The sequence below is a fragment of the Trichechus manatus genome, unplaced genomic scaffold (genome assembly GCF_000243295.1).
Source record: "Trichechus manatus latirostris isolate Lorelei unplaced genomic scaffold, TriManLat1.0 scaffold00052, whole genome shotgun sequence".
Classification (NCBI taxonomy): domain Eukaryota; kingdom Metazoa; phylum Chordata; class Mammalia; order Sirenia; family Trichechidae; genus Trichechus; species Trichechus manatus.
Genome location: NW_004443988.1, coordinates 4,706,105 through 4,727,148, shown reverse-complemented (window position 1 = coordinate 4,727,148; position 21,044 = coordinate 4,706,105). Strand labels below are relative to the sequence as shown.

The following is a 21,044-nucleotide window of genomic DNA, read 5'->3' as shown; positions in this document are numbered from 1 at the left end:
TTACTGTTACATGAGAAACTATCTGTTCTGTAAGCCTTCACCTGAAGTACAATAAAATATTTAAAAAAAAAAAAAAAGTAGGTCCGAGGGGAAGCTACAGAGAGGCAGAGCCGGCGCGGGGGGAGGAGTTTCCTCGACCTCTCGCCCATGAGACTATGGCCACCTTATGAAGGAGTGAGTCTGGTTGCAGGAAGGCGTTTGCCCAGAGGTTGGGGATGTGGTCAGGGCTCTTGGGAGAGGACACTGGGTGGGGCCTTTTAGATTCTAGGGGGATTTTAAAGGAGAATACAGGCACTGGAGCTGAATAAGTCGCTGGCTAAAGCCAGTGCTCTGGCTGCGTGACTCGGACAAATTATTTGACTTCTCTGGACCTCCATTTCCAGGCAGAGAAATCCAGCAAGATGAGGGTGTGGCATGTACTCAATGATTTTCTTTCTCTTTTCCTTTTCTCTCTCCTTTTCATTTTCCCTCCTTCCCTCCCTTTTCAAGTATACAATTCAATGGTTTCTAGTATATTCACAGATATGTACAGTCATTACCACAGTCAATTTTAGAACATTGTCATAACCTCAAAAAGAAACCCTGTATGTATCTTTAGTTATCACGCCCCATCCTCTATCACCTCCTAGTCCTAAACAACCACTAATCTACTTTCTGTCTCTAAAAGTTTTTCTGTTCTGGTCATATCATATACGTGGAATCATATAATATATGGCCTTTTTGTGTCTGACTTCTTTCATCTAGAGTGCTGCTTTCAAGGTTCATCTATGTTGTAGCATGTAACAGCACTTCATTCCTTTTTATGACTGAATAATATTCTATTGTATGGATATACCTCATTTTGTTTATCCATTCATCAGTTAATGAACACCTGGGTTGTTTCTACCTCCCTTTCTTTTAATTTCCTGGCAGCAAAACCCTCTATCCAAATGAAATGTTGTAAGCTTCCATATAAATATCTAAAATTGAGGAGGCTGCTGGGTGAAGCCAGCATCAAGGGCCCTGGGCCCTTCTGCTCCTTCTCTCCCAGCTCCCCCTTGGTCCCTGTAGAGCCCTGAATTGCTATGAAAACCCACTGGAAACTCCTGGGCTAGATTCGCTCAGATTCCATCAAGCAAGAGCTTCATAATATGCTGGAAGTTCTAAAATGAGAAGGAGCAAAAAGAACATTCTTCTCTAGAAGGTTCGAGAAGGTCCTAGGCTCAGAGAGCTAGAAAGGGCATTTGGATGAGACACGATACTGGAAAAGCTGCCTCAAAGTTGGACTCTGAATCTATTGCAAATATTTCACTCAACTTACTTATAATAGACTGTCCTTATAGAATATTCATTGTCTGTAGCACAGTAATTATCTGCCGACTTGTTCCATTGCTGTTGCAGTGATTCACTGTGATGGAGAATCTAGGACTTCGCAGGGCCCTGCATTTTCAAGGCTGTAGCTAATAACTCCTGCCCCAGGCAAGGGTTCACTGCAGGGAAAGCTAGAGCTGGTGGCCACCTGCATCTGTGTCCCTGACAGGGAGACGTCCTCAGGATGGCTGATGACTGGTTTCTTTTCCACTGAGATGTTCTCTTCTAGACTGTAGTTATCTTAAACAGAACAACTGAGACAGTATCTGCATCTGTTGCCAGGGCAACCTGACAAATCACTTTACCCTCTGCTACTGTATATGTAATTTGTCAAAGGCAGCTGGCTCACAGAGAGAGAACAGGGGAGGGAACAAGTTGTTAGCCTTGGTCCTTGAAAGTAAAGTTGGAAGACTATCTTCTGGTTAAATCAACTCATGCAGAAAAGGAAAGCAGCTCTACCCTGTGCAATAAAAATTCAGAAAATTCAGGTGGGGAATGCTAAGGGGGCAAACCTTAAGCTTTTCTTTTGCAATATCTGTACGTTGATAAAGGCTTCACCTAAGACCTGTAAAAAAACAGTAGCATTTAAGGGCTTTATGTCAAGCTGCCTGAAGACCTGGAGATGAAAGTATGCCCCAAAGGAGAAGGAATAGGAGAGAGGGCAAGAAACTAAAGAAAGCAGCTAGGATAGTCTAGAATATACAAACACACATGGTGCTGGGATTTCTTGACGTATCCGAGGGTTTTCTCTCATAAAACCATAACCCCTCATGATGGCAGCCACTGGTATTGAGACCAGCATCATAGAGCTTGGAGGACATATAGAGACCAAGTTCAACCAACTCAGGGTATGGATGAAAAGGCTGAAGCCTGGAAGAGACAAATGACCCACTCAAGGGTCCATAGCTGGGTGAGGGCAGAACGAAGCTAGAAGCCCTGCTTCCCTTTCCACTTACCTGGTGCCTCCATCCTGTAGACATCAGCTTACTCCATCTTGGAAAGAGTCGTAACTGAGAGCAGCTTTCAAACTGCGCCCCATGGAGCCAGGTGCTGAGCTATGAGGGTGCCAGGCAACCCCTCCCTCCACAGGAACAGCACCATTTCAGTCTATTTTTATATATGTCAGGGTCCTACTTAAGATTATTTAAGGGAAAATCTACTACTAAACAAGTTTGAAAATCATCAGTCTAAAGATAAATGCACTAGATAGTGGTGATAGTTGACAACATTGTGAGTATACTAAAAATCACTGAATCATATGCTTTAAAATGGTGTGTTTTATGATATGTGGGTTATATTGCAATTAAATAAAGATAAATGGCCCTGTGTTCATGAAGAGGGGGTTACTAAGACAAGCAGTGTGTTTTTCTGAGGGTCAGGAACCAAATAAGAAATCAACATAATAACCCTGACCCAGAGGGCTTCCCCACCTCCACCCCCAGCCTTCCACGGTCCTGGCTGGGAGACCCAGAGCCACGGGGGCTGTTCCTTACCGAGTTGGTACCGAGGATCTGCAGGTTGGGCTTCTCTGACTCCAGCAGCTTGGCCACCATCTTGAGGAAACTCTCCACAAAGAGGTTGATGCTCTGGCAGTGGCAGGCCATGAGCAGCTGGTCCAGCGCCTCCATGGCAATGCACACATACCTGGGGAAAGCAGCACCGTTGCCATCGCTGGCCTATGCCCATTCCAGTCCCACTGCATGACTAGGGGCAACCTAGGCTAGTCTTTGTGTAATCAAACCAAACCAACATTTGGTTAAATGTTTAAAAAACAGCACAAGAAGCATGACTATACGACGATTTCTAGAGATATCTACAGGACCACAATGCAAAGCTCCACAATACCTCTTATGGCAGCTGCCCGATTTCAGACACTGTGTCCATACTGCCTCAGATATAAGCCAGCTTTGCAAATCCAAATATATAAAGTAATAGCAGTCTTGATGGCCTCTAATTTTTAAAAAAGACATCAGATACTGTTTCTTAGGTACCGTTGAGCTACTTCTATACCATGCAACCATAAGAGAAACAACCTCTATGCTCTGAAAAGTTACTTTCTGCTTTTATAAAATACTAATTTCTTTATAGCAGCCAGGTCTATTGAATAGTCATCTCTGGGCACATTCACAAATGGAACACATTACATTCTTATCTACAGAGTGTCTTTCAAATACAAAGGCGACATGGGCCTTCGAGCTTTGGTAACCCGGAGCCCCAGCCCACCCTTCCTCCCTCCTCCAGGAGGCCCACACTTCCTTGGCCCCTTGTGGCCTTCCCCTTCAGAGGGCGTCTCAGTCACAGCCCAGGAAACCTGCTGTGCCTTGCAGCCCCAGTCTTGGCGTGTTTCAGGTCCACTGTGCAAGCCAGTGAAGCAGAGACTGAACCCTGCAGGGCTGGGGAGCAGCCTGGGCTAGAGCCCTTCCACAGGGGACAGGCTTCCCTACAGAGAAATGCAGGCACATTCAGACAGCCAGGCAGGGCAGGTGGAGTGGAGTTCTCCTTCTCTTATGAATCATCTCAGCATCCACCACCATTTCACCATTATTTCATAGAGTTTAAAATTTAGAGAAAAGAAAGAGTGGGGGTGGGGTTAGGCAAGAGAAGACGCTAGAAGGCCTCCCATACCCCAGAGTTTAGATTGCTGCTTTCCCTTTTACTGCAAAAAAATTCCAGAAAACCATCTGATGAGGAAAAACCATCATTTGCTAGAGAAAAAACTTGGCTACTGACTAGGAGTGAAAATTTTGGTAGAAAGTGAAACTGAAAAATACAGACATTTAAAGCCTACCATACCCATTGCCATCGAGTCGATTCTGACTCATAGTGACTCTATAGGACACAGTAGTACTGCCCCACAGAATTTCCAAGCAGTGGCTAGTGGATTCGAACTGTCGGCCTTTTGGTTAGCAGTCATAGTTCTTAACCACTGTGCCACCGGGGCTCCATTTAAAGCCTAGTTCTTTGAATACACCATCCTTCATTCCCCACCTCTGACTCCAACACTTAAAGACTCCAAACTAAGGATTGTAGCTATGAACTTGAACTTTTCAAAGTATCTTAGAAGACTGGAACTCGATGGGACCTTTGAACCCCCTAATCAATGCTCTCTGTGTTGTCCTTTCTTACAGTAACCTTCCCAGTTATGCCCTAGCCTTTAGGCTTATACAGTATTCTCAAACGGAATAGAGCATGGGATTCACAGGGTGATGTTCACTCAACAGGATCAGGGTCATCAGAGATCTGATCTGGGCTTGCTGTCCTGGAAGGGGTCCAAAGCAGTAACAGGGCTGGGAATCTGAACTTGGCTTGGCTGGGTACTTGGAACAGGATGGGGCAGGAAGGAGCTGGGGAGGACCACCCACTGCAGAGGCCCCTGGGTGAAAGCAAGAGCAGGTTACAGACCACACACAGCAGCAGTCCTAAGTGTTCTAGGAGGGGTTCCCAGCAGGTGAGGAGGGCAGAATCCAAGGAATCTCGGATGAACTGGAGTTCACAGGCAGCAACCAAGGCCAGGTGAAGACTGGGATACTTGGCAGGTTATAGCAACAGGAACTCAGGACCAGGGACCAGGGCAGAAGATGATTTATAACAACTGAGGAAAATCCACAGTGAGCTTGGTACTTAGGAGTGAGGCAGCAACCCCATGTCAAGGGTCTTCAGCAAGAACTAGCTGTAATGAGGTATCTGCACCTGGTTCTGCTTGAATACCTTGTGCTCAGTCAGGGGTGGCCCTAGGAACCAGGAGAGGTGCTGAGTCTACAGGAAAAGAGGAGCAGGAATGCAAAGTCTGGGAACCAGATATGACTGGAGAGGAAAGGCAGATCTGGAGTCAGGAATTAGGATCAGCAGGTAGAAAGAGAGGCAGAGGCACCTTTAGCAGGGCCAGCTGTCCTACGATCACTCAAAGAGCAGCGGCTTTGATGAAGAACTTCCTATTCTGGGCAGTTTGAATGTATGTAGGCAGCCCCACTCCTAAACAGAACCTTCTGGGTGTAAAAAGCCTACAGGTAGGGGAGAGGGATTGTCCTTGGCTAAAGGAGGGAAAGATGAAACTCCTTGTCTAGTATCCAAAGGGTTGGCCTTGCCCTCCAACCAGGCTCAGGTGGTTGGAAATCTGTATTTCTTAGGACTTCCACCAGGGGGGTATCCTAACTCTCTTTGGCATGGGTGTCTCCATCCTCCAGGGCTCAGACAACCTGGGGCTGGGTGAGAGCTTTGGGCACTGGAGATCCTGGCAGCATCTAATACAGCATTCAACACGCTGTCAACTCTCAGCAATCATGGTCAACTGACCCTGGGTCTCACCCAGCACTGCCGTTACATCCCTTTGTTCTCCAACTGCTATGCATGTTCTAGCAGTTGGGCTGTACTGGAAAGGGAAGCTACAAACAGGGAGGAGGCAATATAAGGAATTCCAGCTTTTTGTTGCTCTGCATATCACTGCTCATCATGGTCCATGCTGATGAACAACACCTTGAAATTCACCTCTTACCCTCTCTGCCCACATTTGACTATTCCCCCTGATGCCAAACACATATGATAACAAAGTCCACACACAATGGGCATGGGGTCATGATACAGGGAGGTAGTGGAGGTAGAAGAGGGTGGCTCTGCCACTGGGTCCAACAGCCAAGGTTCACTTCCATATGGTCAAGCCATAAATAAATACAGACACCTGCACTGTAAGGGAGACACAGCTCCTCAGATGGTCTCTATCCAACATTTTGCTCTTCCAAAGCTGCCGTCAATGACATGGAAGATGATATGATGATGATGTGTGGGGTTGGGTAGGGAAAGATGGAAACGGTGCAAAGAAAGAACAAGAGATCAGATTAGGTCTGATAGATTTTTCTTCTCTCCAAATGTTTATGATTAAAACCCTCAGTGAGGCCTTCAAGGCTTTAAACACTTAGATGCTGCAAGGTCTATTTTTAACAGAATGCTACCAATTTTGAATTGCAGCTCTAAGGTCAGGGGAATGACTCTAAGTGCCTCTGCTGACTGCAGGACAGCTTTACTGATAGAACTCTCACTGCAGAGAGGACAGGCAAAATTAGCATTAAATGTTTAATGTTATAGCCAGTATATTAGTTTTAGGTTCAATCTAGGATAAAGTTATTTTTTACTTGCTTCGGTATACTTTATAATATGTCAAGGCCCTTTATATAGTCAGCATGTATGGTATATGCATGACCTTTTCATTGAGTGTGTAACATAATTCTACTGTATAAAATGATCACAGAAACGTATTGCTTTTGGTTCTGCTTTTACAGCAAGGGTGGCTTGATGTAATACTTGCTGGTGGGTCCTGTGCTTTCTGGACCTCCACGCCCTGTCAGCACAATGCAAACCTTCTCATTCTAGTTCAAGATGTGACCCAACTGCACCACCAGGAGGAGGAGGTCTTGGAGGGCAGTGGAGGCTGATGGGCAGAGATAGGGGCAGGCTGGGGAGAGACAGCACCATAAAGGCCCAGGGGGCAGAGGGGCCCGAGTGTTGGCGGGATCATCAGCCAGTCTGCCTGGAGTAGGTCTAGAGTGGGTCTGGCGGGTACAGTGGTGAGCTAGGGGCAGGTTGTAGAAGACCCCGGAAGTTAAGCTAAAGAGCTTGGATTTCATTCTAAAGGAGCTAGGAGAGTGCAGTTTCAGGTCTGCCTTTTGGAAAGCTCATATCTAGCAGTATTAACCCAGAAGGACCGGAAGAGGCAAGGTGGGAAGCAAGGAGACAATTTCCAAGTCTACTTCCACAATCTGGGCTAAAAGAAAACGAGAGTATGAACCAGGAGAAGGCAGGAGCAGAAGAAAGTAGAGGATGGATGTAAAAGGCTTTGTGAAGAGTGGACCTAACAGGACTTAAGAATAACTACCCGAAATCTGCAGGATGACAACCAAAAGCGAGGATGGGGAAACTTGCTTACTTTGGACACGTCATCAGGAAAGACCAATTGCTAGAAGAGGGCATTAAGTTTGGTAAAGTAGGGAGTCAGTAAAAAGGAGGGAAACCCTTACTGAGATGGGGTGACACTATAGCCACAGCAATGGGCTCAAACATAGCAACAATAATGAAGATGGTGTAGGACCGAGCAACATTTCATTCTGTTATTTATAAGGTCACTATGAGTCAGAGCCAACTGGAAGGCACCTAACAATAACAACCACCCTAAATCTGCCCAACCCTCTGTCCCATCCGCAATGCCACCTGGAATACCTTAGAGTTATCTTTACATTCAGCCTCTCTCTGAATCCTGATGGTTGGGCAGCAAACACAACTTTACACTTGCCTCGCGGTGAAAGTAACACATGCTCAACAGAGAATATTTAGAAAACACACACAAAAAAAGTAGATAGGCAACAGACAAACAAACAAAACTCTACAGCCACACTGTCCACAAAATGGAGTACTTTTAACACTTTGTATATTTGTTTTTATTATATTTCTAGGCATTGAAATTTGTTGTTGTTATTTTTCCCCTTGACTGTAAACTCTGTGTGCATAATTATGTATTCTAGTCTTCATTTATTTAAAGTGTTTTCCACACTGTATGGAACACATCTTTATAAACACCATCTTTAAGGGCTAGCTAACATTTCTTTAAGTGATATACACCATAATTTACTGAATTCTCCTCTTGTCGGACATTTAAGTTATTTCCACTTTTTCATTATTATAAAAAACACCATAATGAAAATCTCTGTGTGTAAAGCTAGATTTGTATGTAAGACTGATTCCCTGGGATAAATTAATAGAAATGGAATTACTTGGTTGAAAAGCATAAATGTTTTTGAGGCTGCTCTTGACACACACTTCAAAATTACTTTCTGGAAAGGCTTGAGCAATTTGCATCCCTTCTAGAAAAGCATGAAAATGCTTCCTATTTTTGCCATCCCTTGGTTAATATTGGAAATTATATTTATGTTCTTTACTAATTTGAGATGTGAAAAGTGTATCCTATTATTTCAATTGACATCTTTGATTACAAGTTTGTTGAATATTATCCCATGTTTTTAACCAATTCTATCTCCTCTTCTGTAAATTTCTTATTTATGGTCCTTGCCTCAAATCTTTTAGGGTCTCAATCTCCCCACTCCACCCCTACTATTTGTTATGAGCCACTAATATATGAGTTTGAATTCTTTGTCTTATTTTTAAAAAACACTTCTTACTGTTGTTGTTCTTTTTAATTTTGATTGTTTTTTTGACATCAAAACATTTAAATTTTTAAACAGCTAAATCTACTGATCAGACTTTTTCTTTAAGATTTCTTCTCTCTTCTAAATATAGAAAGTCCTTCCCTCACAGGAGATTGATAAGTATTTCACTTAAGTGTATTTTTAATGGACAAATTACCTCTAACCTTGCCTTCTCATTAGAATGTAGATGGGTTCTCCTTACTTTTTTAAGAGGGTAAGTTGAAAGAGGCAGGTTGAGTTTGATGAGAATAATGGTACATTCTGGTCTAGACTAATTTTTCAAGGCCCCAGACCATGTGTGAGGGCTTCTGGATAGAAATATGAGGGGTAAAGGGATACTAAAGGAGGTCCTCCTACTAGTCCAGCATCCCCTTCTTCTCAAATTTTGGCAACAGCATGAAATTTTAACCTGCCTTTGGAAGAGTACATGGAACCCACTCCTCCAATCCCAGCCCCTATTTTCTCAGTCTGTTCAATAATACAGCCTACTATCTTCTTTTTTTAAAACGACCTATATTGGTTAAAAATATCTCTCCCACCTTCCCATACTACTCACCCATATCGATGACGACCCACATCACGGATGAGCCTCTCAGAGAGGTAGGCACCAATACGATCTAGCTTTTCTGGAGCTGAAAGGGCGTAGAAGGTCAGCTTCTCCATGTTGGTCTTCACCAGGCCATCCTGTAAAATACAGACAGTTCACCATCACTGTGACCATATGATGGCTAGAAGTGTTCAAGTCTTGCTGTAAATCATAATTCAATTCAATCAACACTTGCAGAGTGCCTACTATGTATGTGCCAGACAACACCCTGGGCATCAGGGATATAAGATGATTAAAACATAGTTCCTGCCCTCCAGGAACTCACAGTCTAGCCTAAAGTGTGCTAGCTATAAATAAGAATAGTAAAATAGTAAGAGATAAATGCATATATAGGTAATCCCTGACTTACAACGTATTTGTTGTGACAAACTGCACTTACGATTGTCCTTCTCATTTTGTTTTGTACATCTTATTGTGATATGTACTACATACAATGTTGCGGTGCACAGTTTGCTGATGTTATCATTCTCAGATGTTCACTGTATCTGGAACATTGCATCTTCCTGGGAGAAAGTTATGAGAAAACGCATGCAGGGGATATGGAAAAATTGCTGAGTTATGTGATCACACTCCAAGCATTTAATCAGGATAATATGAATGGAAGAGATCGGTGGAAAAATTGTCCATATGGTAAGAACCTTGAATTGAGAACTTGACATTGTCGATGTAGAACAGCTCATAGATCATGAACAAGGGGAGTTGACAGATCAGGAAATTAGATTTTGAAGAGGAAAGAAACGTTAAAGAAGAAAGAAATAAAGAGGAAGAGGAAAAAGAGTAGTCAAAAAAAATTTTACAGTGAAAGGATTACCTAAAGTTTTTCCTGAGCTAAATCAGGGGCTTCAGTTCTTGAAAACATGGACCCAAACACTGATCACTTTACTAAAGTTGACAGGCAGATTCAGGAAATAGAGAGATGTTACTGCAAAATATGTGGGGGGAAAAAAAAAAGAAAAGGACTATACAGATAATTCTCACTAGTTTTCTGACTAGAAATGCCACCCCCATTCTCAGGGATAATCCAGATGGTCCAGAACCTTCCATGAGTGGAGTTATTACCACAACTGAGAAAATGCCAAAGTTGTCCAACTGTTCTTCACTGTTAAATTTTTATGATTTGTGTATTTTTTATGTATGTATGTACTAAAATATATCTGTAAGTTTATACGTAATGTTTTTAACCCCCAAAGACAAGTAAAGATTGGATTTACAAAGATACTGATAATAAAAGGCAATAATAATGAAAACTAAAAAGATACAAGGTATTTGACTTATGTCAGAACCGACTTACAACGGCGTTGTCCAAACAAAACCCCTAAATGTCTGTAACTACCTATATGTGTGTGCATGTGTATAGTGTATATGTATATGTGTACACATGCATAGATACACACACACATAACGTATAGTATATATGTATGTGTATACGTGTGTAGGTATACATATGTATATGTGTGTACACATGAGTGTGTATATATATACATGACAAGCCTTCATTAAAAGTGACTCAGAATTTAAACGAGTTGGGTATCCAGCACGAAGACGAAAACAGGAAGTTTGCAGCTCTGTAGTAATTAGACAGTTCTCCAGAGGATGCTGCAAATGATTCTCCAACTACTCATCAAGAAGGGATCACTGATTCCCAATGAGCAAGTCCAGAACAACAGATCCTGATGTTTCTCAGACCACAGCCCAGAAAAGCAGCCTGACAGAGTGGTGGCTTTTGTGGTTAGAGTGGGGGCTGGGTGGTTAGAGTGGGGCTGGGTGGTCAGTCAGGGCAGGGTGGTAGAGTGGGGGCCGTGTGGTTAGAGTTGGGGCCAGGTAGTAGAGTGGGGGCCGGGTGGTTAGAGTGGAGCCGGGTGGTAGAGTGGGGGCTGGGTGGTTAGAGTGAGAGCTGGGTGGTAGAGTGGGGCTGGGTGGTTAGAGTGGTGAATGGCAGCCAGGAAGCCAGGTGTTCTGTAAGTGCACATGCAGACACCTGGCAGTCACGGTAGGGTACCCCAGAGATAGACAGGGCTCCTGAGCCAAAACCCAGAAGAAGCGTGCTCACACTAAACAGCAGGGAAACATTACCATCAAGAGAGTTAGCAGCGTGAGGAAACTGTCACCCAGAGAGGTACAAATGAGAAAGGTGTCTTAGTTGTACAGCATTAGTCAAAAGCATGCCATAAGAAATTTCCAGCTGCCCTCTGCAGAGTCTGACTTGAGAGAGATCCAAATACCCGCCTCCTTCACGTTTCCAAGAGCCCCTCACCCCTGATGGGGCTCTGGTCAAGGCTTCAATTTGTCTGAGAATGCTCAGAGGCCCGAGCCACGAGAGGCCCGCTTTCTCCACGCAGCAGCCTCAGAGGCCCCGCCTGGATGGTGGAACTGTGATGCCTGGTGGCGTCAGGCAGATGGCACGTGTGACTTACCTCTGGGTCCTCAGGGAAGATGTTGTCAACCAGCCTTTTGTACCTTGGGCGTAGGGCGCCGCAGCAGCCACACACACCTGGAATGAGAACAAGAAAAACCCATGAGGAAAGCCACTTGCTCAGCTGAGGAGACCCGGGAACCTGAGCCAGGGCCAGCACAGCTTGCAGTTGGAACAAATTCTGGCTGGTCCCTCCCCTAGAGCGCCAGGGACTCAGCCTTCCCTAGAGCTGGCTTATCCCACTGCTTCCCTACTCCCAAATTCTAAGACATTTGGCATTCTCATTTCATAGCTTTTGTTTGGGGATCAGGCATAGTGGTATGTGCAAGGGCAGAGCCGGCAAACTGGCACATTTTCATGATGCCAGGCCATAGAGGAGCATTTACATAAGGGTGCCCCACACATATCACTGTTGTGCATGTTTATACACACACTCACATCCACACACATTCACTCTCACTCTTACAAATACTTGCTCTCACACACTCACATGCACATTCAGTGACACACATGCTCATACACACACTCACATCCATTCACACACATATTCACATACACTCACTCATACACACACTCACATCCATTCACATATCCATTCACATACACTCACACACACACTCACATCCATTCACACATATATTCACATACACTCACACACACACATCCACATCCACTCATACACACACACGCGCACACACACACACACACACACACACACACACACACACACTCTTCTGGGATGGAACTAAAAACTGTCTCCCGCAGCCCAAGTATCCTACTGAAGCTCCTGGGAAGATGGGCACCCCTGAGAAGGCAGCAGCTCTTCCCCAGTCTGCCCCTCATGCTTCCCATTTCCTCTATTGTCTGCCCCTCAATCTCCCTCTACCATCCTCTCTCCTGGGGTCATTTCCATTATAGAATGTTATGTGAAACTATGATAAATTAACATTACCATTAATTATTAACATTTGAAAATGCATCTTTAATGCAGCGTGATTGCGGTATTTGAGAACTGTAGCATTTTAGAGTCAGGCAGGGCCTTAGGGGCCATCCAGTTCGTGGTTCTCAAATGCCAGCCCCCGATGAGGTGCTCACCAGTCTGTGGCAAAACGAAAAACACAAGGACAATGTGGTACGTTTTATAAAGCTAAATTTATTCCATCTAGATGACTGCCTGAGATTAGGTCCTTCTGAGTCTTTTGGTGTGGCAAAATGATGGTGTTAAACAGGTGATAATAAAACAAACTCTGGCAATTCCGGGTGACACCATAAAAAGTTTCTAATTAATAAAGGAAATTGGAAAGTATGGGAACCACTGCTCGTCTTCAACCTTCCTTCCAACGTGGAAGCCTCTCCTTCCACATCCCAGCTCCTCACCTCAGGCATCCCGGTGAGTGGAGGAGGGGAGGGGGGCAGGGAAGGCCTGGAGTGCAGGCAGGAACCTGGGAAAGTCCACCTCTCCTCCTCCAAAATAACTGCCCCCTTATTCTACTAATTAAAGATTAATTCTTTTGTACAAGCTCTCTACTTAAAATGCAAATGTGCCCAGGAAAGATTAAGCCCATGGGTTTTTCAGAAAAGAATGAATTGCTTTAGTGGGAATTACGTTAATCACACAAAGAGCTTTACACAGTGTGGAGAAAAGCAGCTCTCTTGATTTTGACTGGGAGGGGGTGGGGGGTGGGCACAACCAGAAGGAAAAAAGAGCCTCAGATTTTGGCTCTAGGGGTAATTTGGGTATTGGGGAATGGGTGTGCACTTGGGGAGGACAGTGGGCACCCAGAGGGCAGGATAACTGATTTGTGATACCAACCCCCTTCCACAGGGGTCGCTGTGCACCCCTCAGCCTCCTGCCGCCCCTGAACCCGGAGGGCAGCCAGGCCTGAGGAGGGCCGGGCAACCAGTTCACAAGCTGCAAACCCAGGGTCTCCCAGTTTGGGCCGGCTACCCAGGCTCACCGGGGTTGACCTGGCATCTCCTCGTCTTGTCCCTGCCCTGAGAGAAGGCACTGGAGCTCTGGCTGGTTGGCACCCAGGGCCACTTCTCATGAGGGACAGCTCCTGAGGGACGCATCCCCCTAGCTGGGCCTGCTGCCTGACCTGCCCCATGAGGGCACCCTGGCCCCATCTGGTGCAGCCGTGAAGATGCTTCTTCTCAAGGATGCACAGGTGAGGTGAGCTCTACTCTCCCCCACAGCCTCCCTCATACTGTCCCTAAGACAGGTGCCCTGGCCCTTGGCAATTTGAGTGAGGAAACAGAAACATGGAGAAACATAGACTGAAAATATGCTAGAGTCAGATTCTTCCTCAAACCTTGCTGAACAGCCATGAGCGGGGCCTGTGCTGCACAGAGGCCAAGCTCACGGTTGCTGGGAACCCAGACTTGTGGAGGCGAGAGCACAATACCGTTTTGGGGGTTCAGGGTAGAAACCCTGTACGGGGGCATAAAGGGGAATGTGAGTGCTGTCAGTGCGGAGAGGGAGGCTTCCCAGAGGCAACAGGCCTGGCCAGCCCTGGCCTGGGGACACCGACTCGGTTTCTTCCCAGATGGAAACCAGGGAGCCTGCTGGCCTCCTGCTCTCCTGTACTCTGGAAAGAGAGCTCCTTTGCTCCAGTCCCTCCTTCTGTAGTCCATGGCCCCTCCCGGGAAGCCCCCTCTCCCAGCACTCGGCCTCCAGGAGCCACTAGAGCAGGGCCTTCGGTGGAGGGCAGGGGGAATCCAGTCACATTCAAGGCCCACCAATGGGGAAGAAGTGAGACAGTCAAAAGAAAAAGAGATGAGAGCATGGGCTCCCAACCAGCAGAGCTGCCGCTGATTTTGTCTTTTCCAGGCATCTCTAGATAAGGGGGCCACCTTGGAGGCACAAACAGCTAAGCACTTGCCTACCAGCAAAAAAGATTGTTGGTTTGAGTCCACCCAGAGGTGTCTTGAAAGAAAGGCCTGGAGATCTACTTCCGAAAAATCAGCCCTTGAAAACCCTATGGAGCACAGTTCTACTCTGACACTCATGGGGTCTCCATGAGTCAGAACTGACTTGATGGCAACTGGTTTACTGGTTCTTCTAGATAAGAAGGGTGGGGGTGGTCAACCTGACTTAATCCTGGGTGTTGCCTTCTAATCTCTTTTCTTTCTAACCTCCTCAGATCCTCAGAGGGCAGGGGCTGGTGAGGCAGGGTTGTCAACAGTGTGAGCCTGTGAGTCAAATCTGGGCACTGCTGCTTCCCAGCTGTGTGACTTGAGCAAGCAAGTAACTGCATTCTCTGCGCACAAGCGCTGTCATCTCTAAACGGGCACAGAATTTATCACACACGATTGCAGGGCAGGGCCCTGGTAGGTTCTCATTAAAAGTTGGCTCAGTATTGTCATCCCCTCTGCATTTCCCCAGGCTCAGCTGAGACCTTTCAAAAATGCTAGCCAGATTGCTCACTTGAAACAGCCTGTCGTCTGATCTGCCAACTGTGGGATTCTCTGGCTTCCGCAGCCCTGTGAGCCGGCAGCCTGCCGTCTGACCTGCTGATTCTGGATTTGTCAACCCTGCAGCCATGGGAGCCAGGAGAAGCCTCCAGCTGACACCTGATCCACAGACTTTGGGAGGTGGCCAGCCTCCACCACAGCGTGAGCCATTTCCTTGAGATAATCTCCCTCTCTCTCTCTACATACATACACTTCACTGGTTTTGCTTCTCTAGAGAATCCAACCTAAGACACTTGTCTATTATGTGGAGAATAGAAAAGTATGTAATACTATAAATGCAGTACATTGGAAACAGTGCTAATGTTAGAGTTAAAAAGTACTGTGTTGAAGTCCTAGTTCTGTCATTTGACCTTCGAGACTCAGTTTCCTCATCAATAAAGTAAGAGGACAAGATTTTCTCTAAGACTGTTTTATGATCAAAGTCCGAGACCATCTGCCATAGACTCTAGAACGGGTGAGATCTCCTTCAGAGGAAGACTTCCTGGAAGAGGAGGGGCAAGAAGATGTGGGCAGGATTCACAGAGGAGAAACAACGGCGGGTCCTTCATTCCTTATTGCCAGGCAATCCATTTAATCTTTACAACAACCTCATGGAGTAGGCGCTATTTTTATCACCATTTTACGATGTGGAAACTGAGGCACCAAGATGTTAAATTACCTGCCTAGAGCCACACAGCTAATAAGTGGCAGAACTGGGACTTGAATCAAAAAAATAGCTCCAGAGGCCATGTTCCTAATTACTACACCAGAGAAGGGATTAGCTTAGCATTGTCAAGGTGCTAAAGGCACGTACAGAAAAAGAACCACTAGGGCAGTGTGTCCCAAACTGTAAAGTACAAAGGAATTACCTGGGGTATCTTGTCAAAATGCAAATTCTGATTCAGTAGGTCTGGGGTGAGGCCTGAGAGTCTGCATTTCTACCAGGCTCCTAGGTGATGCTGATGCCCTGGCCCAGGGACCACACTTTGAGTATGCAAGGCAGCAGAGCACACGGAGGTTAAGAAATTGGGCTCCGGGGTTGAGCAGGCATAGGCTGAAATCCTAGCTCTTTCAATTCCTTGTTGTATGACTTTGAATAAGTTGTTGTTAGATGCCACGGAGTCAGCTCTGACTCAGAACAACCCCACGTATAACAGAATGAAATGTTGTTGGTCATGGGCCATCCTCACAATCGTTGCTATGTTTGAGCCCATTGTTGCAGCCACTGTGTCAATCCATCTCGTTGAGGTCTTCCTCTTTTTTGCTGACTCTCTTTTCTAAACATGATGTCCTTCTCTAGGGACTGGTCCCTCCTGATAACATGTCCAAAGGACATGAGACGTCGCCTCACTATCCCAGCTTCTAAGGAGCATTCTGGCTGTACTTCCTCCAAGACAGATTCGTTCATTCTTCTGACAGTCCATGGTATATTCACTAGTTTTCACCAACACCATAATTCAAGTTTCTTCATTTGAAAAATGAAGATGATAACAGATCCTTCCCAGAGGGCGGGGTGAGGACTAAATGAGATAGCACATCCCATTGTTTAGCCGAGCACCTCCTCTTTCCCTCTCTGGTCCCTTGAAGGAAACACACGGAGGACCAGGCTGGGGCCAGATGAGGGCAGCTCTGAACATCAGGGAAAAGGGCTCAGGTTTTGCCTAAATTAACAGAGAGCTCTGGGAGCCCCTGAGCAGTGAGTGACAGTGATGATCAATCCAGAGGCAATATGAAAGATGGGACAGGACAGCGAGGTTTAAGGAAGATGGGACAGGACAGGGAGGTTTAAGGAAGATGGGACAGGACAGGGAGATTTAAGGCAGAGAGATGTGTGGGTGAATCACCAAACAGCCCAAAGTGAAGAAACAAATGCCTGAACCAGAGTGATGTTATCAGGACGGAATCAAGAAAGACTTGATAGGGGGCACTGAGCTTCTTTTAAGGGTGATGGAAAAAAATTGGAAACAGATACTGTGATGGTCGCACAACATGATGAACACAATATCACTGATTTATACATATGAAGAATGTTGAAATGACAAATGTTGTGTTGTATATCCATTTACCACACACACATAAAAGACTTGAGTGGCTCAGGGCAGCATGAAAGATTACTCGAGTTTTTCAAGTACGAAGACTAGAGTACAGCAGCACCCTAGACAGAAAGGGAGAAAGCGGAGGTGGCTGGGGGTGGGGGTGGGGTCAGTTTTGCAGACATCTAGGTTCAATCATCAGGTGTTTGGGGAGAAGGGATAGGCCTCGGGAGGGAGACCAGCGCTGAAGCTCTAAGGGCCATCCCCTCGCGATGACCACTGACACTGTAAGAGAGGATCCAGTTGTTCAGGGAAAACAAGGCAGGAGGAGCAAAAGGCAGAGGCGCCGAAGGATGGCTGTCTTGTCCTCTCCCTCTGCTTCTTTCTTAGTTTTCCTTCCCACTGCTTGTGGTAGAAAGGCCTGGCGATCTATTTCCGAACATTATCCAAGAAAAACCCTATGGATCACAACAGAATACTGTCCGATACTGATAGATGAGCCCCCTAGGTTGGAAGGCACTCAACATCCACAGTGGCCGCAACAATGGACTCGAGCATACCAGTGATCATGAAGATGGTGCAGGATGGGGCAACATTTCGTTCTGTTGTACGTGGAGTCACATGTACTAACACTTGATGACAACAACAACAACTTTTTGGTAAAGCATTTCACCTTTCTTCTCCTCATTTCTCTGTACCTTCCCTAAGGTTCTCCCAGCTGAGGCATTTGGGGCTTTAAAGCTTCTTGCACTGGCCCCCAAACATGCCCTTATTAACCTCCTCTTAAACACCCAAATCCCCTATCTCAGTGATCTGTTTAACTCACAAAATGCTAGCAGCTGATAAAGTCGTCCAGATGGTATATGCATTTTTAAAAGACTCCAAGCCAAAGAAAATAATTTCTAATAGCAGAACCTCAGGCAATATTTGAGGGGCAGGATGTTTATATAAGGAAACCAGTGCTATAGAGTCACTATGAGTCAGAACCGACTTGATGGCACATAACAACAACAGTACACAAGTGTCTGCAAACTTTTCTGCCATGTTGGACTCTGAAGCTGGATTTTTAAAAAATTCTTTACAAACCAAGTTTTGAGGAAAGTAAGATAGAGAAATAAAATAAATAGCTTTTTTGGGGGGGAGGTGAGAGTATAGAAAAAAATTAATAGTTTTCTTTTTTTTAAAGCAGCCACATGGTGAATTTCAAAAGAGGATGAGTGGATAACTATAAGGCCATATGGCTGACAATATCCTGATTGGAGGAGAGAAACACAAGAAAAATCACTGGGGAAAACAATCCTAAAGCTATTATTTTACCATCTTATCTACTCCACTTTAGAAAGGGAAAGATCATATAGCCAAAGAGATTTTTTTTGGAATCTCAGCCAGAGGGCAGAAAGCCTTGTATAGCACTCTATACTTCTGGGTAGTAATTAAAGCCGAAAAAACTCATTGCCATCTAGTTGATTCTGACTCATGGTCGACCCTATAGGATAGAATTGCCCCATAGGGTTTCCAAGGAGCGGCGTGGTGGATTCGAACCGCTGACCTTTTGGTTAGCAGCCATAGCTCTTAACCACTGCACCACCAGGGCCCGGATTCAAGCTGAAAGCAGGAGGTAAAGATCTCTCTGATAAGGCCAAGAGGTCGGGAGGGCTTTGGTCAGGGGTGCCCGCCCTCTCGGCACCAAGACAGATCAGGGGGCGCTGGGAACACACAGGACAGGACACTCCCAACCAGAAGGTGAACGCAAGGTAGCCGCAACCTAGCCAGGGAGCTGTTGGGTGACGTCGAGTGGATTCCGACTCACAGCGACCCTATATGACAGAGTAGAACTGCTCCATGGGGTTTCCATGTTTAAAGAAAACATTCAAAAAATAAATAAATAAATAAAAACAATTCATTTTAACAAGAGATTAACCAATCAGTATTTATATATTTCTTTAAATCTTATTTCTGATAGTATTGATTCTTAATGTTAGTAAGTGGAGTTTAATTTATAGCTCTATGCCTATAAAAGAACGCTTTCATTCTGAACCATTCTATTTCCGAGAGAGAGCGCTGTGCACCAGGCGCTCTCTCATTCTCTGAGGATCACATCTGGCAGATCCAACCATGGTACACCGAAGGTAAATGTATGAAGAGTCCTCTCCTGACAGTAGGATCTGTCTTATCTAATATTTTAATAGCTATTTTAAGGAAGGGAGGGAAAAGTGATATGGCCGAGTTCACTAGTATGCAGCCACTCTGGTTACTGAAAAATCCAATCAGTAGGGATTAACTAGAGGGAAGTCTGGGCAAACCACTCAGCCTCTCATTTTCCTCATCTATGAAATCAGAGTGTTCAATGACAAGATGTCAGTGGTTTCCTCCCACTTCAAAAACTACCAACAGTCAGACCTGCCCCGCTCCTCTGCCCCTCCTGCCACTCTCTCATTCTGCTCCAACAGCAGGGCCTCCTTGCACACCCTGACTCGGGCCCCTGTGCTCAATATTCCTCCTGTCTGGAATGTTCTTCCCTGTATCCACCAGCCTCCCACTCTCAGCTCAGATACCATCTAACTGGGAAGAACTCCCCTGGCCACTACAAAGAAACCAAAACCTGTTGCCACTGAGTTGGTTCCAAGTCATAGCAACCCTATAGGACAGAACAGAATTGCCTCATAGGGTTTCGTAGGCTGTAATCTTTCTGTGAGTCGGAATCAACTCGAAGGCAACAGTTTTTTTTGTTGTTGTTGTTTGTTTTTTTATTTAATCTTTACGGAAGCAGACTGCCACATCTTTCTCCCGCAGAGAGGCTGGTGGTTCAAACTACCAACCTTTTGGTCAGCAGCTGAGTGCGTAACCACTGCACCACCAGGTCTCCTTTCCCTGGCCACTATTCCTCTTTTATTCTTTTTCTTTTCACAGCACTTTTACCAGCCGACACATTTAATATTTGTCTACTGTCTATGTGCCCCACTTGAAGACAAGCTCCTTGAGATCTGTGTCTGTTTGTATCTGCAGTATCCCAGGGCCTAAAGCAGGGTCTAGGGGGCATTCATTGATGGTTCAGTGGTAGAATTCTCGCCTTCCATGCGGGGACCCTGGTTCGATTCCGGCCAATGCACCTCATGTGCCGCCACCACCCGTCTGTCGGTGGAGGCTTGAGTGTTGCTACAATACTGAACAGGTTTCACGGAGCTTCCCGACCAAGATGGTCCGATGGCGGACCTCACAGCTGCTGGCAGCCTCCACCTGCTCTGCCAGCAGTATCTGTGTCCCCGTGACTCCTGCACACCAGGGCCCTGTTTCTCCTTTGCTCTGCTCGTCTGACCCTACTTACTTGACTCATCTGTCCCCTTGGTCAGAGCGACCCACTGCCCAGGGTGATTGATGGTCTGAAACAAACAAACATCTCAAAAACTAAACATGTTTTTCAGCAACATCATCATCCTTTCCCCAAGTCCCTCATTACTAACCAGCATCAGAGTCCCTGGGTGGTGCAAATAGTTAACATGCTCGGCTGCTAACTGAAAGACTGGAGGTTCCAGTCCATCCAGAGGCACCTCAGAAGAAAGGCCTGGTGATCTACTTCTGAAAAATCAGCCATTGAAAACCCCATGGAGCACTGTCCTACTCTGACACACATGGGGTCCCCATGAGTCAGAATTAACTCCACGGCAGCTGGTTATCCCAGCATCATCTGTCAGGCCCCGTGAGAGACAACGTTAGCTCCTGTGGATTCCTCCCTCCCCTTCATCACTGCCCAGGCTCCCTGGCACTGATCTCTAATATCTAAAAAATACCAGTGTTTACCACCTGCTCTGTGCTAAGCACTAGGCCAAATAGTTTACAAATATTTCATTAACTACTCCTAACAACCCCGGAAGGTATGTTCCAGATAAAGACACAGGATCAGAGAGGGCAAGCGTCCAGCCCAAGGCACTCAGTTTGCATTTGCTTCTGCATCATTCAGCTCCCCTTAAGTCTCCATCACTTTCCCTAAAATATATCTT

The 21,044-nt window shown here is 45.7% G+C and overlaps 1 protein-coding gene across 1 annotated transcript in view; it reads right to left on the bottom strand.

Moving 5' to 3' along the window:
• EFR3B (EFR3 homolog B) overlaps nt 1-21,044 on the bottom strand; it is a 116,429-nt gene that overhangs the window by 47,143 nt on the left and 48,242 nt on the right. Inside the window, exons 2-4 of the mRNA XM_004377570.2 lie at nt 11,562-11,638; nt 9,097-9,224; nt 2,844-2,994 (exon numbers count right to left, since the gene is read on the bottom strand). Coding sequence (XP_004377627.1) covers nt 2,844-2,994; nt 9,097-9,224; nt 11,562-11,638 — 356 coding nt within the window. The remainder of the gene's footprint in view (nt 1-2,843; nt 2,995-9,096; nt 9,225-11,561; nt 11,639-21,044) is intronic.